This window comes from Melanostigma gelatinosum (assembly GCF_949748355.1).
Source record: "Melanostigma gelatinosum genome assembly, chromosome: 16".
NCBI lineage: Eukaryota > Metazoa > Chordata > Actinopteri > Perciformes > Zoarcidae > Melanostigma > Melanostigma gelatinosum.
Genome location: NC_136649.1, coordinates 15,846,249 through 15,865,583, shown reverse-complemented (window position 1 = coordinate 15,865,583; position 19,335 = coordinate 15,846,249). Strand labels below are relative to the sequence as shown.

Genomic DNA, 19,335 nt, shown 5'->3' with positions numbered 1-19,335 from the left:
ATAGTCGTTCAGGAGTCGATGGTTTGTAAAATCCTTTTTTAAATGTAGAATGAACACAAACATTTAGTGCATTTAGAGATCCACAGTTCACGTCACAGTTAAAAGTAAACAAGTCATATCAGTGCACATTAGTAACCAACTCTGGTCAAACAAAACCCACAGTGCATTACATGAAGACGGTAAACGTATTAAATATATTAAAAGTGCTTGCATAACAAAAAAGAAACACTAAAATCTATGAAGACACATCCTATCTACACATCTTATTCAATTACATTTTTTCTTTTTACTTGGTAGCTCACAAAACATTAAGTTCATTATTAAAAGGCCAATCTAGTCTTTCCAAATGGCACTCATAAAGTGGGACTGGGATTGGTTGCTGAGGCTTCCCATGACACCAAACCAGACATGGCAGGTGCGTGATGATATGAAACTGTGTCACAATGATTCTCAGGAACACGTTATCCCATTTTTTAACACACAAATACAAGCGCCGTATAAACTTCCAACACTGTATTTGTAGAAGTATTCTTTGTTTTCACATCTGTGATGGCTTAGCTTCAGAAACTCTCTCCCTCGTTAGTTTACAGGCGATGAACACTACAGTCCCGTCGCCGCTCTCAGATGACCGGGTTGAGGGCGTCATAGAGCCGCTGCACTGCCAGCTCAACCATCTCTCTCAGGGAGTCGTCCTCTGAGCATTCCTCCTCGTAGCACACCGACTGATAGGGGGAGAGCGAGTCAGTGAGAGGGACACAACAAATCCACATACATTGTTCTGAGTCTTGGTGCGACAGGCTAAAAGCTTCTCACCCTCGTTTCCAAGCAGATGTGAACCGTCTTCCCATCCACTGTCACAGAGATGTTTTTATCATCACTGAAATCCACACATTCCTCTCCAAACATGTCCCTAAAGACAGACAGAGAAGCAAGATATGCTATCATACATAAAGTAAAGCACAGTACACCTTTCAAACACAGTGTTTCCATGTTTACAATATTATAAAAGAGTTCGTATTGGATTGCATGTCACTCACTGCAACATGACTCCTAGTCGGGTCTGGAAGATGTCCATGTCCATGATGGCACTCTGGGTCTCCATGGCTGTCAATCATGAATCACATTAAATAGGAATTCAGAAAAACAAAGCCCATGACAATAACAAGACACGATGCATTATGCTTCTTTTTTTGTAATCAGGCAAATGGGTTCAAATGAAACTTCCTACGGTCCATCAAGCATTCGAAACTAAAGATCCAGATAAACAACAAACACGGCAGATTGTCAGACGGACCTTTCTGAGCCTTTGGGTTTGACTGGACTTCCAGCACCACAGTGGTGACAGCGTCGGCATACATGTCGTTGAGAGGGTTTGCTAGCCACTGAGACAGGAGATGAAGACAAAGGGTGTTTGGGTAAAGGAGCCCCGTCTGAAGAGAGCAAAGTGTTGCTGTCGTGCATCAGACTAAGCAGGACCACAGCCAGACGGCCGACCGCTCACCTCCAGCACCACCATGCCGACCTCGTGGACCAGAGTGATGTTTTTAAAAATCTTCAAAGTGTTCTTCTCAGTTCCATCCAGTTCCTCTACGTCACCTGAGTCAAGAGACAAAAATACAAAGACAGCCACAGTCAGTGTGGTGTGAACTCAAACTCACAAAGTTGGCACAGACAGTAAACATGGCGGCCTTACCGGTGAGGTTCCTCAGATGGCAGACGAGCAGTGAGTAAGGTCCAGTGAACGGGATGGCCTGGCTTTGTTTCACTGTGCTCATGGCCAGCTCTGTGTACGCTACAAAACAGAAGCATCGGGTCAATTCATGATGCCGCAGATATTAAAAGAACGGGCAGCAGTTTGAGTAAACAAGTAGGCGGTTTCTTCTTTTAGACATGTAACTTTCATCATTATTTTAAGCATGGGCTTGGCTTATGAAAAGCTGGAGCCAACATGATCAAGATGACTCTCTTTTTTGGTCTTGATTCCCAAAGTCACTGAAAATTGACTCAGATTCTCAAATGTATTATGAACTGGATCGACTGGGGCTGACTACCACACAGGTGGCCCTGTGCTGCAGCCTGCAGGTGGGACAGTTTGGAGAACTCAAAAAAAAAAAAAAAAAAAAAACTTACTAGAAAGGTCCGAGGGATTGAGGATGTGGTAGTTGAAGTTCTTTTTCACCAGTATGCCTGACACCCTCTGTCCCTGGGCACACTTCTTATCAGCCAGAGAGCCCATCACCTGGAGGGGGAGTAGTGTTCACTTCTAGTCTCAGCATTGATATCAACACCAGCACAGGGTCATGTACTACATGCAACAATCACGACTTAGCATTTATTTTTTTGCCATAGTGACTTCGTCAGACCGTAAAAATCTAGAGAGAAGAAAAACAAAAGGTCAGAGACAGACCTTGGCCAGTTTCTCTCCCCTGAAGTTGAGGGTGACGGCTTCTGTGTTGCGAGGGTTGTGGACTTCGATGTGAACCTGGTCATTATCCTCGTACTCCCTGATCAGCGCAGCCTTCAGACGGGCCATTTCATTCTGCTCCCCGTGGACCAGGATCTGAGGATAACAGGCAAGTAAGGAAGGTCGAGGACTTTCATTTACGACTGCTGTCACTGAAGGGTACAAACAACGGAGAATTCAATGAGTTGTTTCTTTTGCTCCTCTCCTACCACGTGAGGTGGTTTGAGGGCCCTGATGAACTCGCTGGTCTGCTGGTAGTCAGTGTGGGCAGAGAAAGAGATGTAGTCCACGGACATCTTCAGCTGCAGCTTCTGCCCCGACATGGTGGCGATCTCCTCCGGCTCAGACATGATGTGCTGCAGAGAGGCACGTGACACATCGCAGTAAGGACGCTGTAATAACACATTCACTGTATCTGTCTATTATCGATCTGTTATGAGAGAAACAGCGTCTGGGATCCTGTTGTAGTCGGACCTTGGCCAGCGTGCCCTCGACACAGTATCCAGCGATGATGACTCCGTTCCTCTTATCGGTGCACCAGCTCTCAAAGAGCTCTCTGGAGAGCCCGCTCTGCATCATGCCAGGAGAGGCCATCACCACACTGGGACCGATGTCATCAAAGTGATCCATGCTCTGGAACAAACACACAGACACACACACACACACAGACACACCACAGTTATATAGATTCAGCAGCCTAAATACATGACAGTCTGTATCTGTAGAGCTCTCTACCTTGAGGTTGCTGATGTGCTTGAAGACAAAAGGGTTGTTGATATTGATGGCTTTGCGGATCTTGTCGTTCATCGCGTTGACGTAGGTCTGGTACACAGCCATGCACTTCTTGGCCAGGGATGATGCATAGTAGATGGGGATGTCATGGAGCTCCGGGTGGTTCTGCCAGTACTCATCTGCAGGAGAAATGTGAGACACGATCATACAGACTCCTCTGATTGACACATAATCGAATACAGATGCAACAGACAAAACATGCAATACAACGCAGGCATTGAGCAGAGAAAAGGCTCGTATAAATGATAGCATAGCGGTGAAACTGCCTATTCAGAGGCGCAATCCATATCAGAACTCCTCACCCAGAATGAGCAGCAGTTCCTGGGCCCGCCCCAAGGCGAACACGGGGATTAAACAGCGGCCTTCTCTGTTGACGATGTCATGGACCGTGTTACAGAAGCGAGCTTCTCGCTCCTCCCTCTTCTCGTGGATGTGGGTGCCGTAGGTAGACTCCTGCAAAAGAATAACAGGATTCACCGCGTCGGGATCACCCAAAGATCCATTAAAATGAGTGTACAAGGTGATTGAATATGTGGCGTACTATGATTAAGATGTCAGGTTTGACACTGGGGATCTCGGCTGCCATCAGATGCCGGTCTTCCTGCCGGGAGAAGTCTCCCGTGTACAGCAGCTAAACGGGCCGACAAAGGTCTCGTTCAGTGAACTTTGTTTTTATGCATCATTAGATCTCTCGGGGACAAAAACCAAGAGTTGTTTACCTTGACTCCTGCTATTTCGATCATGAACATGGCCGCTCCCAGCACATGACCAGCGTGGTAGCACCAGAACTTGATTCCAGCCACCTCCTTGACCTCGTGGAAGTTGATGGTCTCGATCTTATCCATGCTCTCCTCCAGGTCAGTCTCGGTGTACAGCATGTCATCTGCAGAAATGTTGCTGCGATAAATCAAAGACAAAATGATTGTGGCTACTGTATTGTTATTTTTTGGAGGTTTTCCACAATGATGACTGCTGCTGCTCCTACCTGACTTTGACGTAGTCTGACAGTAGCCAGCGGTAGATGGCCTTAGTGGCGTGGGTCATGAAAGTCCTGCCTTTAAAGCTGGTCTTTTGTAGGAACCAGGGCAGAGCTCCACAGTGATCCAAGTGGAAACTGGTGAGAGGATACAGACATCATTATCAAATGACACATCCTTAGTTGTGTTTTAGAATGCAATCAAAGTAGAATGCATTAATAAGGAGATAACCGATACAGAGGATACTTTAAAATTCAACACATAGAGGGAGGATGAAAGACTCACTGGCTGATGAGCAGCAGGTCTATCTCAGCTGGGTCTATCAAGTCTATGTAGGGGAGAGCATCCATCCCCTCCAACCCAGGGTGGATACCACAGTCCAGCTGCAAAACACAAAAATGACTTATTTCACCCAGGATAACGCACTCAATATCAACCCTGCTTTTCAGGGAGTCCTGGGTACACAGGACACTATAAAACAACAACAAAATAATTAAAACATGTAAAATAAAAACAACACACAGCCTATTAGAGCCTACGCAAAATAAGAACATAGAATGACATGTTTTGATAGTTATTGCTGTTCTATAATATAGATGTGTGGTGGGGTTAAATAAATAATATTTTATTTCTTAAATGAAGACAAAAATATTTCCCATAATTTTCCTTCCTTTGAACTCCAGGATGATGCATGACCTCCCAACCTCCTGACCAGCGCCCCTGTAGGTAACGGTACATACGAATATAGCGTTAAAGCGAACGTTACATTTATGTATTGCTATTATATTTGCATATTGAGGCAGCCATTCAAAACCTGTATTCATTAAAAAATAAATAACTCACAGTGGACGAATTAGCAGCTGGTCGCTCTCCTCTGCGGGGACAATCACCTCTACTTTGCGCTTTGTCGCCATCTTTGTTAAATTGTGCACGTAAATATTAAAATAGAACAAATAAATGCGGTCATACTGCGCTGCACCACCGCTGCACTGTTTGTTGCATGAATGAGAGAGAGAGGGGGCGGGGTCATGTTACGTCACACTTCCGGTGGTGTACCAAAATACAGCCGACCAGAAATTCAAAAGCGTTGACACAGAAAGTTCCGCTACAGCAGTTGGACGCTTTTTCTGCGGTAACGAATTCAAATTAACAACACGATTAAATGTTACAAAGGACACGGTACTCCAAAAATGTATTTAAATAACATGTGTGTGGTTTAAAACTTTGTACACACTTAACAATATATATTATAGAAAAGGCTCTCGGCCCAATATTCAACTTTAGAGACATTTTGTAGGCGAGTACTTCGTCGCGTCCCCTTTAAGTGGTGTTGGGTGTAGGCTGTGAAACTCTGAGGACAGCTGAGTCAAACTGAAGGTAAAACAAAATCTATCTCGAAGAACATTAACATAATACGGTGACTGTAAACATAACAACAACGGGTAGCTATGTCTTTAAATCTATTTAATATAATAGCGTTTGTGTTTGCCAACCACTCGGGAAAGTCTCTCCGCTTTCCAAGTTCAGTGTGAAAATAAATGTGATGGTGATATTTATAGATATTCTTCTAGCACGTAGGTTACAAGTTAATATCGTTAAATAACGAGCAAAGTCTAGCTGGATACATGATGCGTTCAAGTCTGACGTAACCTGTTGAGTCTGGTGTGTCATTTGAGTCATTAGGGGCTCTACATTTTTAATGGCCCCCAACATCAGGTGTAACGGATAAATTGGTTTCAAATTTAACTGGCGATCTGCATAAATACAGGCAACAAAAAAAAGGACCAGCATTTTATTAAACACCTCTGACATTCAGTCAATATTAGAGGCACCACAAAGACAGTGTGTATTACAGTGTTATGGTATTATGTGCTGGTGTTGTTTCATTATTTAACAGCTAACTTGTTGTTTTCTAACCATCTGACCATCTCAAAAGTCTTTTGGATTCACACTTTTATTTTGTAAGGCTGCATAGCTAAGTTGCTGATATGCTTAATCATATTTTGTGTGGATGATGACTGCGTTGTGTTGTAGAGATCTTGATCTTAATGAGACGTTGTGAATAAATAAGTAGGCATAACTTACTAATACTCCTATATTGTGAGTGGCTGTGCAGTAAAAACTGAATCATGCTAAAAGGATTATAATCCTGCTGTAGCTGAATGTCCACTCTCATTAATCCATTTTTCAGAATTAAGACTCGCACTATGTTCTACATTTAATTATTCATCCTCTCCGCTGGGACGTGAGAGGGCATTGTGGTGGTGTGTTTAACGCCGCGGTCCATGATGGTTCAGGTGTGGTGAGGCTGGAGAGGGCTGGATACGGTCGACATGGTGAAGAATGTTCCGGAAAGTCAAGAAGCGCCACAGCAGCAGCAGCTCGCAAAGCAGTGAGATCAGCACCAAAAGCAAAGTAAGCAAACAACACGTACACACACACGCATACATGTTATGATCGAGCTACTGTCTCCTTGTTGAGCCAACACCCTCTCGTGTCTCTGACTCCATGTAGTCTGTGGACTCCAGTTTGGGAGGGCTCTCCAGATCCAGCACGGTCGCCAGCCTCGATACAGACTCCACCAAGAGCTCAGGTCAGTCGACCAACACACGGAAGTCGACATATTTCCTGCTGCTTCTTTTCTTACTAACGGATTATTCGACGTGTGCCCTCGGAAAGGAAACGGCACGTCTGAAACATGTGCAGAGTTCCGGGTGAAGTACGTGGGAGCCGTTGAGAAGTTACAGTTTGACATGAGCAAGACCCTCCAGGAGCCTCTGGACCTCATCAACTACATCGATGCCGCCCAGGTAAGAAAAGCCACGGGGACACACTTCAAGTAGGCTTCCAAGCAAGTCAATATCACATCATTCATTCATGAAGATGCTGTAAATATTCACAGCAAGACGGAAAGCTGCCCTTCGTGCCCGGAGACGAAGAGAGGATTCTGGGAGTGTCGAAGTACGGAGTAAAGGTGGCCTCGCTGGACCAGTGTGTGAGTAGAAAAGTGATATACTGTACTCCAGAATTAATGCTCATTGATCAGACTGCAGTATTGCTGGGTCATCGCCGCAGCCACACAGCACCAATTTATAGTTTTGACACGCTTCCGCAGAAAGCTGCTGACTCAAACATTTCATCAGTTCCCCTGATGTTTGGAGTAAATCCACCTTGATCGGCGATGGTTATGTACTACAAATGAAGAAGAAATGTATGCTTAAGTACTTTTAATCATACATCTGGTCCAGGACGTGCTGCACCGCCACCCGCTGTATCTGATCGTGCGCATGCTGTGTTACGATGACGGCCTGGGTGCAGGGAAGAACCTCCTGGCTCTCAAAACCACTGACGCAGAGCAAGAGGAGTGCAGCATCTGGGTGTACCAGTGCAGCAGCTCGGTGAGTGTGATAACGTATCGAATGAAACCAAGGTTTTTCCGGGTTTGAGGTATTTTCCCCCCAACGTGTTATCTATCGCCTGTCTGCACAGGAGCAGGCTCAGTCCATCTGCAAGGTGCTGTCGGCTTCCTTCGACTGCGCTCTGACGTCAGTCAAATCCTGAGGGAGCTGAGATCTGTGGAGAAGAGAAACGAAACAACCGCAACAACCAGCAACAGTAAATCAGAAGATCGCCAAACAATTGCAACCATTTCCCCCTTTTCTCCTGCTTTGTTTTCTCAAGGGGAGATTAACTGGAAGACAGATATCCGGTGTGTTTTCCATGTGAGTTTGCAGGAAAGCGTGATTCACGCCTTTGTCTCGATGACAAAGTCCCGTCATGCTGACTTTGTGATGAATATTATCCCCTTCCCATCAGGTGAGACAGAACTACTGTGAACTTGTCTGAATCATTTCCTTTGAAGTTGTTTCTTTACCTCACGAGCTCCTTCGACCGGTCACGTAAAGTCAAGAGCAAAAATGGAAAGTAAAAAAAGGAAAAGGGAAATGGTAGTATTTCTTAACGCATTGCACAATGTAAATGAATCGTATTTAAAGCAAACAACGGTATGAAATGGTACATAATGCTGTGACTCCTCTCCAGCAGCTGAATCAGTGGACATTCATCAGAAGAGAAACGCGGTTCACATATTTCACAATATTTCTTTCTCTTCATGTGGAAACTACTCAGATCCCTTTTGAAGTTTAAATATCCTTTTGTGTGTTTTGTTGTGTTTTTCACAGTGTTGGTACAATAGCAGTCACTTTTTTGACTCGATGGTACATTATACAAATATGCTTGAACTGTGTGAGAGGAGCCTCATTTATCATGAGTTTTGACTTTTGTTGTATCTTGTTTTAATTTTCTTTATAATGTACTGTTTGTTGGTACCAAAATCTTGACGTGTTTTCGGATTTGTTAACTCTTTGTTTTTACGTCGTGATTAAAATGCATTAAATCCATTCACTTGCTGAAACCACGTGAATCCTATTAGGCTGTAGAAGCACAAAAGCATGTTTACAATCGTGGTACTTACCTGACTTCCCCTTTTAGTTGACTTATTAAAGTGTAATTTCTCCTTTTTCTTTCAGTGTCACCTTTTACTTTTGAGTGTCGTTTAATTATCAATCGTTGCAGTTTTTGCCTGGGTGAGTGCTCGTAAAAATGATATTTCTTCCCCCAAACATATCACAATATGTCTTTACACTGCAGCGCTCTATGAAACTGAAACACTGCCCATCAGAGGGAGCCCTTGACACATCAGCCTTTTATTGTGAAGGACCTCACTCGTCAAATGGTGTTTCTAAATGCAGGTCCTTTTTGAGATGCAGTCGTTTTGAGATCAATAATTCAGTAAGAGATCACAAACTCCTTAACGCTCCTAAGAAACAGACCAAAGCCGTGTATTATTTCATCTTTTATTATTCCAGTTTCATTTTCCCATTTGTTTGCACAATAGAGTGAAGAGTCGATGCAGTAATCCAGACAGTTAATGTGAATGAATTACGATTATTGTCCCAGTTATGTGTGTACTTGTGATTTCAGCACACACACACACACACACACACAGGTCCAGCTGAGACTGCAACTACTCACCACCACAGACCATTAAAAGACATTCAGTGCCCAACTCTTCTTTTTACATATAAATATCAACAAAATCAGAACTATTTACATGAATAGATAATTAAATCTTCCTGTTTCCAGTGAGTTCATATTAAACATGATGAAGAGTGCGTCAGCTACGATTCACATGCTTCTCGTCATTCACAAATCCAAGGAAGGCTCTGGTTTCAGGTTAAATGCTTAAATATCAACATTATGAACAGAGAGAAAGCTGCTTTGCAACCAAAAGGAAGTCAATTACATCGAATGTTTGATATTTATCTCGTAACACTATTGATAAATCCATCTTGCTACATTATGGGACCCCAGAGCTGTACAGATATGAGAGGCTTAAGCTGTAGGAAGGATATTTCTTTCTCTGTATAGAGTCAAAGATAAATCAGCTCATTTGCGAACAAAACAAAAAAAACCGCCTGTCGGAGTCCGAGTGCTCTCAAAGGCAAGAGGAAGCAACACAAGTCAGAGAACCAACTCCTGCTTCTCACAACATCCCCACACTCTTTATTTTCTCATTCACACTTCAATATTTCATCCTCAGCTTATTCTGTGCAGATGCAGCCACTTCCTGTTCCTCTAACAAGGCAGATGACAGGCGAAGACAGCCCGAGGTGTCAGACTCGGCATGAAGGTAATTACTGGCTGCTGCCGCTCAAGTCCGTGTCAGCATTACACCTAAAACACTACGGGGAGAAGAACTAGAGTGTTGCTGTAGAATAGTATCCTCTCTAATGAAGCAGTACAGGAAGTGTGTGTGCTCCATCCCTCTACACACCCATGAGAAGGTGACTTCTCCCAGGTGTGGTGAGTCCGAGGGTATTTTTCAACGTCTCTGAAACGGGGACAGGGAAGCAACTTCTAGCATATTCCGGGGTTAACTTAGCACCATGAGAGAAACCTCCCTACAGGGGGCCTACTACAGAGTTGAAAGGTCGCGCCTATAAGCTGTTAGGCGTTTAAAAATCGCTCATGCACAGAGGTGGAATGTTAGCATGTTGCCTATGTTCACATTTACATTTGTTCGAAAAGTTAAAATACCTTGCTGTAGCCTTCGCAGTACAATGCAGCTAAAACAGAAAATGGAGGATGTGAATACTGTACAAATGAACCTTCATTATGTCACATGTCATCTTATGCCGTAACAAGGATAAAGACAAGCGGAGTGCATTTATTGCGAGAGGTCATAGACTACAATCATCGTTTGTAAATCTTAGTCTTTTGTCAGAACATGAACAGCAAGCAGTCCCACGAGGCCGAGCAGCAAGCAGCGACTTCCAGACCTTGCAGCCGAGGGGACGACATGGCAGAGACACTTTAAGAAGCTCGCCGATGACGATGATGTCAACAACAAACACTGGGACGATGGTGGATGTTTGCTGGCTGAAGAGACGGGTGAAGGAGGGACGCCGCCTCCTGCGACACTTCCCGAGACCCAGAGAGGAACCGTTCAGTCAGCAATGAAGTGTACAAATGTAACAGGGAAGGCTCCCCTTCTCATCGGATCGCCTTCGATGTGGCCCAGCTGTGGAGAGGGAAGACCGAGGTGACGTCAGAGGACGATAAAAGGCAGCTCGTTGTGGTCAGGTTGGGTTTTATTCTATTGGGAGGGTGTAAGTTCACTGAAACACTCAATCATTTGACTGCTTTCAACCCAATAACTCATCTAAAGCACATTCACGAGACTATAAACACCACGAAACATTAGGGCTGGGTTCTCTGATTGAAAGATTCAATATCGATTCTTAAAATCACAAAGCTGATCGGCCTTTTCTCAGTGGACATACGTGTGTAATACATATTATAAATGATCCAGTTGAGATGCATATTGTGTAGAATGTCTAGAGAGTGGAAATCCAGTTATTACAACGTTCAGTACAGTAACATATTTGATAGCTATATGTGTAATAAAAACAAAATAATTTAATCTAATTTGAAATTTAAAAATAATAAAGAATATCTGATTCAAAAAATTTAAATCTGACAACCGCTTTTATGTTTTTCAAAATACAAACACAACATTGAAGTGAATCAGGAGATCAGTGCTAACAGCTCGCCTCACTAAACACCAACTAAAGGAGCACAGAGCGGACGATGAGACACAATTATGTCGTATTAAATAACATTTAATACGACATTCACACTTTATATTACCTTCGCCGATAAAGAAGACAGAACTTATTATGTCCATTAAAGTCATTTTAAACTTCTCCTATACCTGAAAACAAAAAGCTAGGACTTGTTTCTGCTCCAACAACAAGGCCACAAGAGAAACAACAACAAGCCATTGAGGAAATAAATACAGAACAAGCAATCTGTTCATAGAGTCTAAACTAAAAACTACGGTGGCCCAAAGGTGTCTCACGAATGCAAAAGCAACAACGCAAATGCAAAAGCCGGAAGTGAGAAACTATGGATGTTAACAAGTAAACGGCTATTGTTGCTGGAGGACTATCATTAGGCTCCTTCCAGATGAGCCAGGCCTGCGCAGGGTCGATCACCTGCAATCACTGCAATATGCACGTCGGCTCGATTCGAGTCCAAATTGATTCAGACTTGCGCCGACGTCAAGCACACGAGGGCGACGATAACCTCACGAGATCCAGACGGAGGCAGTTTTTAGAGCCAGGCGCCGCAGCTGCTCTCCACCAACTGAAAGACCAAGTGCATGATGGGAAACGCCTAGCTGTCTCTCTGATACTCTCTAGACACCGTGTTTGTAGAAAATCTAAATTATTTTTGTGCGATTGTAATATTTAACGAGTCTCATGTTGTACAATGAATGTTTAATCTGTTAATAATGTGGATGAGAAGATTAATCATAAAGGTATTTATACAGCACTTATCAAAACGAGCAATTACAAAGTGCTATACGAGGGGGAAAAGAACAAAGGGTAGAATACAATGCTAGATACTCACACACGTCCACATATGTTTAACATTTCATCGCATTGTTGCTTTTGCATTCATTCGACGCTTCTCAGCCACCACCAGAATCTTACTTCTGTTATTTTTTTTTTGACTTCTCTTCTGAAATATCTTTATATTCAGAAATAAAAAAATGAAACGTGGTAGTTGTGATAACGCTGCTGATTGCAGGACAGAGAGGAAAGCATGGCAGCGATCCCGGGGGACTTTAGGGTCCACGCAGGGACAAAGTGACTAAATACGGTCATATCTGCAGAGGTGGCTCAGAGGAAAACAAGCTGGTCGATGTTCACACAAGGGGCTCCAGAGAGGAAGCAGCAGCAGGCGGAAAAAGAGGAGGAGGAGGGGGGGGGGGGGTGGGGGTGTATCAACCTGAATGAGGTCATGGCTTTTTTGGCTTACCATGGTTACCGAGTGCATTCACATGGTGGACTGGGAGCGCTTTGTGCTTTAATCGGAGAAATATCCTAAATTAAAAAAAAAAACCGAGACATTCAAATCTGCAGCGTGTGCGATACTGACCCACCACTCCTGGTCCTCCTCTCCATCCACCACGATCACCTCGCCCTCAGAGAAGGTCAGCTCGTCCGGGTTGTCGGCGACACAGTTGTAGATCGCTTTCACTCGCTTCGGCCTCTGCTTCTGCGAGACGGAACGAGAGCACACAAGACAGCTTTGATCCACTTTGTCCAGAAGAGAGACGAGGAAATGTGGTGGTGCCACATTCTGTCTCCGTCTTTGTTTTTCTTACACTATTGGAATGTTTCTTTATCATTATTACTGGGAACCAAGGCCAAGTTACACAGAGGAGATGAAGTCGGTGAGAATGACGACGCTTTCTGGTATTGATGTTTCATTTTAGTCCCCAAATAAAAAGGTCTTTTACAAACTGAGGGTGTAATGACGGAGGTTGTTGTATGCTGTATGGGTTGTAAAGCCTCTAAGAGGCAAATTCATGATTTGGACTATAAAGTCTTAATGGCGAAAAACAGTTTGTCTTCTGTAAATAAAGTGAATTCTTTTCTTTGAGTGCGCTCCTCTTTTACGGTTTGTTTCTACTGTTATATTTGTGTATTTTGAACTGCTTCTGTGTATTTTCTGAACCTCTGACCGAAGGAATTTATTTCTTTGCAAAACAAACTTGAATTAAATTAGATTTGAATTTTACGAAAGGACTAAAAATAGCAGGAAGCAGAAGATAGAAGAGCTTTAAATGCACCGATTCATCCAGTGATAACATGTAATTGTTGCAGCACAGGGTCTGAGACGGGCTATAATCCTATGACTCTCCATTGAGTGACAAACTAGAAGAATAGAATACTAGAAACAAAAAGAAATGCATCGGTTATTCGTAATTGCAGGCTGGAAAGCTGGAAATATTCTTCCACCTTAAATACTCTGAGACAATAGGTCAGCCTACAGGGTACTGAGGGGTATTGCACAACGCTAATAGCTACATAAACCATGACTTAGGAGTCAGCAGCCAGTGAATGAATAAGCGCTTTCTAATCGACGCTATCTGGATGATGACGAGGGGAAGAATGAGGGACTCACTGGGTAGATTTTCCTCTGCGAGGGGCCTGGAGGCAGAGACTGACCTATGGAGTTCTGGGGGCATCCTGGCACTTCCTTAGCTGGAACAGGAAGAGGAAATTATATCACAACGACAACAAAAACGCTCCACTTTTCCACAGAACAAACAGGACCTGACAGATAGTAGAACAATGTGAACGTAGACGTCCAAACACTGGACAGACACAGATTTACCAGAATCTGTACTTTGTCTCCCTCATCTGTGTACCGGTACTCACCCGGTCTTTCAATAGATACCGTTCGATTCAGAGGTCGGTTGAAGCTTTTATCATTGCTGTAAAACAGAAAAAAGGAAAGGCACTCTCATCAACAGTAAGTAAGAGTCATATAAAGTTATATAAAGAAACGCATGTAACAGAAAACTGTCCAGCTCTCCAAGCCTCTCAGCAGCTTTGTTACAGATGCATTGCAGCAGTATAAGCCCTGTGGGAGACAAACAGACAAAGGGCGACTGCGGAGGAGAGTTACTGCTCGCCTGGCTCGATGCAGAGCGCAGCCTGGAAGTTAATGAAGCGGCTAAACAGCAGCCATGTCGGCTCATTCCTCTTGTGACAAAAACAACACCACATTACAAGACAAGCATTCAACAGGAAGATACACAATCCCGGGGTGGAGCAGGCTCTTGTGTACGTGTAGTGAATTGTATAATTCTATTGTTTTCCTGTGTTGCTGATAAAGCCGCCAAAATGCCACCTTCAAAAATTGTATTAGCCGTGTGAGAACACTTTTGTTCTCTTACCCCGCAGGAGATTTAGGCGGCACTCTGGAGCCCAGAGGTCCCTGGCTCGACTTGGACTGCATGCTCATGGACTCCATCTTGGCCACAGGAGGACCGAGACCTGAGACACACAGGAACACACCTCGATTGTCTTAACTTTGCAAACTGAACATTTGGATTTTCTTTTTTTTATAATGTTAAAGACGTCACACTGGGTTTTAGTGATGCATATTTTTTGCTAAATGATGAATCGCAATAAAAGAGATGAATGGATTAAAGTAGAATGATCAATAATGACAACAATCGTTAGGTTAAGCCCCGGTCATGAAGCGGATAGTCGCCTCCGTTTTGTTTCATTATTATTTCAGTTTGTTTGATTTTAATTTGTGCAAATAAACCAAATCAAACTCTAAAGGATTTAAAGCGTATGCCCCGCGGTGACTGTAAGATTCGGGACCGACAGACCAATATGAAAATCAAACATTTAAATGCCTCCTTTGCTGTGACATATTTAGTAAACACCGACCTATGACTACTCTTCATCGAAATCATTACATTAAACTAATATGTCTTCACTGCAGCAATGGTCCAGTTTGAGAGGGAGGAATGGGAGTGTGGGGGGGGGGGGTCCATACCTCCAGTTGAAGTGAGTCTCAAGGGCGGGATAGGAGGGTGCATGTTGGGGGGGTCTGAGGAGGACCTCTGTCGGCCAACCAGGTCTAAAGAAGAACCGGGCTTCCAGCTGCTTGACGCTGAAGACTGACTGATCCCCCCGAGGCCGGATAACTGGACTGAGACAGACAGACGGAGAAAGAGAGGGGTTATTAAGACATATGAGTGAGTGAGAGAGAGAGAGAGCACTGCGCCAGAACAAGCGTCCACTTTAAAAGTCAAGTCGTTTCCATTTGAGTGTAATTGAGAGTGACAGTTTATGGGGGGGGGAGGGAATGTGCAGCAAGGTGAGCAACACGGCTGCTTGTTTCGCCTCCGCAGCGCTGGCAGCACTCCAGACGGCCACTACTGTTATTAGACCGACTGTGGCGAGTGTGTCACAATAGGTTGGTTAGCATGTAACGGTATGACACAGTTGCACATGCACAGTCTAACATCTGTGAAGATTTTATCTATTTATTTTCCACTGAATGAAGTTTCCCAAAACACTTATTTCCAACATAAAACTAAATCCTGCCTTATAGATTTGAGATCCAGAGAGGTCAGATCCAGGTCAGAAAGACATACAATGATGATGAGATATACTCGATTATGCTTTCAAATGCTACCATCTACATTGGCCTTCCATTCTTCGAGCACTGCCGTCGACCGTGTCCGAGCTTACCCAGGTTCCTCGGGGGCAGGGGCGGAGCAGAGGTGGTGGCAGACTGAGGCGGGGTGGCGTTGAGGATGGTGCCATAGGTCTCGTTGTTGACCAGGCTGGGCATGTAGGCCCGCTGCTTGTCCTTGGCGAGGCCGACGGCATCGCGGCCCGCAGAGCCCAGACTGGTCTGCGGGTGAGAGGTACTGCTCGGGGTGTAACAGCTGACCGGACGCTCGTCTCTGCGATGAGGGCTGGGCTGGAGGGGCAGCATAACGAGAGTGTTAGACATGGTCAGACATGGCTCACGAGATTTTCCCCTCCTCGCTGTATGTGTTTCCTATGTATAGTGTCAAATTTGTCATTTGTCAAACATGTCAGTCAGTTAAAAAATTGGACTTGTTTTCATATGTTTTTTGTATTTTGTTTACGACATTACTAGTCAGTCACTACAGTCATTATCTTAAAATAACTGTTAAAAACAAACAAATTATTCATCATTATTCTGTAATATTTCAACATTTTATATATATTTCCCTGTCAAGACTGAATGATTAATATGCAAGGTACTTTAAAAAGAACACACACACAAAGTACCGTTTCAGGTGGCAAGTGAAGTATTTCTGTTTACTTTATTGTTCTTGTTTTCTCCCTTAACAGTGCAGCACTCTGTATACGAAAGTGTCTCTCACCTTCTCATCCAGATCTTCGTCACTTTCATCCAAGTCTTCATGCTGCAGGCACCATTCATATTCAACATGGACGTGGGCGTTGAATTTCCCCGCCAGCGCTTGGTTCAACTACAAACAAATCAAATCCAGACACATGTAAACACACAGCACTGCCGGCTCTTAACAAGGTTTCAGGAAGCGACATATCGCTTGCAGGCATAAGCCACGTTTGTACAAGGCGAGCTCACCAGCTCTTCACACTGTAGGTGTTTGAGCCTCCGGGCGATATCCAGCGGCGTCTCGCCGGCCTCATTAGCTGGAGAGAAAACAACAGAACCATACAATGATTACTGTATGAGCACAAACACACACACAGCCCATTTCCTTTCCTCCCATTTCACTGAGAAATGTGTAATTAGACTGTTTCCCACACTGGACAACTCTCTGGTTTCCCCGTGTCCGTCCTTCTCTCTGCATCTATTATCAGGCTGTTTTGTTGATGTCACAGCAGAGTAGAAAGATTAGTGTTGTGAGAAAGAGTTGCCATGGTCTTTTGGCAGAGCCGGCGCCTCTGGGAACTGAACCTGAAAGACTTGAACCAAGGGGTGTGTATGTGAGAGAGCGAGAGAGCGAGAGAGCGAGAGAGAGAGAGAGAGGATGCGGCAGTGAGAGAAAACATTTTGTGTGAGACAAGTATGCACATCAATTACTCAGTGAAAGTAATAGGATACTACAGCGATGTAAAAATGACTGTACACACAAACTTGAATTTCCGAATAGATGGCGCAAACAAATCCAGGTGTGAAAAAGGAGGACAGAGAAAAGACAAAGGAAAGAGTGGGACAGTGAACGCATCACAGCCCCCCCCGTTCGCTGGCATGTTCCCTTACCGATCTCTATTGAGGCCTTCCCCCGCAGCAGCAGCTTCAGACACTCGCTGTTGTCGGTCAGGCAGCAGTAGTGCAGCGCTGAGCTGCCTTTGGCCGTCTGCTTGTCCAAATTCAAACTGCAGAGGGACACAGACGGAGAGCTTTAAACCCCAACTACAAGCGTCAAGAGACGCCATCTTTCTATGGCGTTTTAAATGGTTGCCACAGTCAGATGGATGATCAAACTACTTAAATACTCTAAGTAACAAACCTGTTCTGAGTGAGGAAGTCGACGATGTGAAGTGACGTTCTATCCACCAGCCTGACTGCGAGATGAAGCGCCGTCTCCCCTTGTTCCTGGAATAAAAATGTCAATGTGAGGCATTTGTGGAGAATCAAGCTAAAGAGCGAGAAGAATGCAATATATTCATATGCGATTAAGAAGTCAAAGTCGATGGTAGGAAAGCAACTGGGCTAAAGTTTCAAGTCCCCATTGAAGGACAGACTCGACATCACACAGGCTGAATATTTTGTGTACTGACGTGTCCGTTGGCCAGAGGTATGGGCTCCATGAGGTCGACTCCCTCGGCGTAGACCTGGATGAGGGAGAAGATGTCCCGGGCCTTCACTGCGTCGCACAACGTGTGGAGCCGCGACGCCGCGTCGGGACACTTCTTCCGAGCGAAACGTTTCTCCGTGTATTTGGCTGTGATGAAGTCTTTCCTCGCCTGCCTGGTTAAACATGTGAAGAGAGGCAGCTGCTCAGCTACAGCTGCAGCACTTATGCTCTTCATGTGATTGGGTACGCACCAATCAGAAGCCACTGATCATAATTAGTCAATAAACACACTAAATTAGATTTCTGTGATTACCATTTCTCCTGATTACCATTTCAGAGCTTGAAAGAGTTTCATCATTAGGTTTTAATTGCAAGGAAAAGCCGTCACACAAGTCACAAAAAGCATGAAACAAAAGTACCACACCAATAAAAGCTGAAGCAACACTTCTATTCTACGCTAGATTACAGCACTATAATATATAGTATGTTATACGATATTAATACATTTCACCTTACATTATATCTTTCATCCCACCTTCATTATGCAATATTATGAATATGCAACACCGTTATTAGTCATTTACGATATCATATTTCTATATTAATACAGACAAACACTCAGTATCATTACGTCATCATATGATATAATAATCAGGTGTACGCCGTCTGCATATAAACCATTCTGACTTTTTTCCTACAGTCACTCTTGCCTTGTAATTAGTTCTTTAATTGCCTTTGTATAGTTTCTATTCACAATGAACCTATTTCTCATGTCATCAATCATGCCCATGAGATCAGTGAATCTTCAGCCAAATTGAATTGGTAATCACTCTCATTCAGAAAACCTGATCAGTACAATGTTGGTTGAGATGTGCCAATATGTCCCAGTGATGGTGTCGTGTGTCATGCGATACGAGTGAGAAGAAAAGAGAGAGTCCAGGGAGAATCGTATGGGGGGGGGGGAGAGATCGGTATGAGGGAGAGATGGATGGGTGACTTACATGTCACTGCCTGGGTTGGGTTTCACCACATTTTCAACACTTAAACAAGCCTCCATGATTTCATTAAAGCCTGCATTCCCCACATTCTTGGCCAGCTGTGGAGCACACACACACACACACACACACACACACACACACATATTGACACAAGTTATACTCGACATTTTCTGCACCACATGCGTGACAGTAAAAGTTGTCATCTTTGCGTCATCAACTCACACCTCAGGACACAGTAATGTGTGTGTGGAGCGTTATTATATGCACAACGCCCATCTGAGTGTGGCCAACACCACTTGGCGACTTAACACCCAGGAAAGCAATCGTGACTGGAAGCATTTCATCCCGCCCGGCCCACAGGCGGTAAATCTCTACACCAAACCAGCCAAAAAAAAA

At 44.1% G+C, this 19,335-nt stretch overlaps 3 protein-coding genes across 5 annotated transcripts in view; 1 reads left to right on the top strand and 2 right to left on the bottom strand.

Moving 5' to 3' along the window:
* Window positions 1–21: 21 nt before the first annotated feature.
* Window positions 22–5,207, bottom strand: LOC306790839 (cleavage and polyadenylation specificity factor subunit 3). Its single transcript, XM_079287355.1, has 18 exons — window positions 5,077–5,207; window positions 4,891–4,953; window positions 4,519–4,617; window positions 4,242–4,370; window positions 3,976–4,153; window positions 3,798–3,887; window positions 3,559–3,709; window positions 3,200–3,375; window positions 2,939–3,097; window positions 2,674–2,820; window positions 2,408–2,560; window positions 2,131–2,239; window positions 1,694–1,792; window positions 1,502–1,596; window positions 1,295–1,382; window positions 1,038–1,104; window positions 814–910; window positions 22–722 (listed from the first exon to the last, which is right to left on the bottom strand). Exons 1-18 carry the CDS (start codon window positions 5,145–5,147, stop codon window positions 621–623), a joined length of 2,073 nt encoding a protein of 690 aa, XP_079143481.1. The 5' UTR covers window positions 5,148–5,207; the 3' UTR covers window positions 22–620.
* Window positions 5,208–5,529: 322 nt separating this feature from the next.
* itgb1bp1 (integrin beta 1 binding protein 1) lies at window positions 5,530–8,738 on the top strand. 2 transcript variants are annotated; one of them, XM_079287393.1, is made up of 7 exons: window positions 5,530–5,610; window positions 6,531–6,648; window positions 6,748–6,826; window positions 6,940–7,043; window positions 7,136–7,228; window positions 7,482–7,631; window positions 7,723–8,738. In XM_079287393.1, exons 2-7 carry the CDS (start codon window positions 6,577–6,579, stop codon window positions 7,792–7,794), a joined length of 570 nt encoding a protein of 189 aa, XP_079143519.1. In that variant the 5' UTR covers window positions 5,530–5,610; window positions 6,531–6,576; the 3' UTR covers window positions 7,795–8,738. The 2 variants fall into 2 exon arrangements, with proteins under 2 accessions (XP_079143519.1, XP_079143518.1); XM_079287392.1 differs by having other exon boundaries at window positions 6,913–7,043.
* A 406-nt stretch (window positions 8,739–9,144) lies between these two features.
* asap2a (ArfGAP with SH3 domain, ankyrin repeat and PH domain 2a) overlaps window positions 9,145–19,335 on the bottom strand; it is a 44,860-nt gene continuing 34,669 nt past the window's right edge. For both annotated transcript variants that reach the window (XM_079286183.1, XM_079286184.1), the window contains exons 16-28: window positions 18,943–19,037; window positions 17,925–18,114; window positions 17,654–17,739; window positions 17,404–17,519; window positions 16,762–16,829; window positions 16,535–16,642; window positions 15,867–16,101; window positions 15,166–15,321; window positions 14,552–14,651; window positions 14,031–14,086; window positions 13,774–13,853; window positions 12,742–12,861; window positions 9,145–10,816 (exon numbers count right to left, since the gene is read on the bottom strand). In XM_079286183.1, the coding sequence (XP_079142309.1) occupies window positions 10,742–10,816; window positions 12,742–12,861; window positions 13,774–13,853; window positions 14,031–14,086; window positions 14,552–14,651; window positions 15,166–15,321; window positions 15,867–16,101; window positions 16,535–16,642; window positions 16,762–16,829; window positions 17,404–17,519; window positions 17,654–17,739; window positions 17,925–18,114; window positions 18,943–19,037 (1,485 nt within the window). In that variant the 3' untranslated portion in view covers window positions 9,145–10,741. The remainder of the gene's footprint in view (window positions 10,817–12,741; window positions 12,862–13,773; window positions 13,854–14,030; window positions 14,087–14,551; window positions 14,652–15,165; window positions 15,322–15,866; window positions 16,102–16,534; window positions 16,643–16,761; window positions 16,830–17,403; window positions 17,520–17,653; window positions 17,740–17,924; window positions 18,115–18,942; window positions 19,038–19,335) is intronic.

What these genes read in the sequence shown, in the direction of transcription:
- LOC306790839 (XM_079287355.1), bottom strand. Translation starts at nt 5,147, where the DNA reads ATGGCGACAAAGCGCAAAGTAGAGGTGATTGTCCCCGCAGAGGAGAGC. An exon ending in TCGAAATAGCAGGAGTCAAG is followed by an intron (nt 3,888 to 3,975) that starts GTAAACAACTCT and finishes CGGCCCGTTTAG; the next exon opens with CTGCTGTACACGGGAGACTT. An exon ending in CAATCCCTCGGACCTTTCTA is followed by an intron (nt 1,793 to 2,130) that starts GTAAGTTTTTTT and finishes TCTGTTTTGTAG; the next exon opens with CGTACACAGAGCTGGCCATG.
- itgb1bp1 (XM_079287392.1), top strand. Translation starts at nt 6,577, where the DNA reads ATGTTCCGGAAAGTCAAGAAGCGCCACAGCAGCAGCAGCTCGCAAAGC. An exon ending in AGATCAGCACCAAAAGCAAA is followed by an intron (nt 6,649 to 6,747) that starts GTAAGCAAACAA and finishes GACTCCATGTAG; the next exon opens with TCTGTGGACTCCAGTTTGGG. An exon ending in ACTACATCGATGCCGCCCAG is followed by an intron (nt 7,044 to 7,135) that starts GTAAGAAAAGCC and finishes AAATATTCACAG; the next exon opens with CAAGACGGAAAGCTGCCCTT.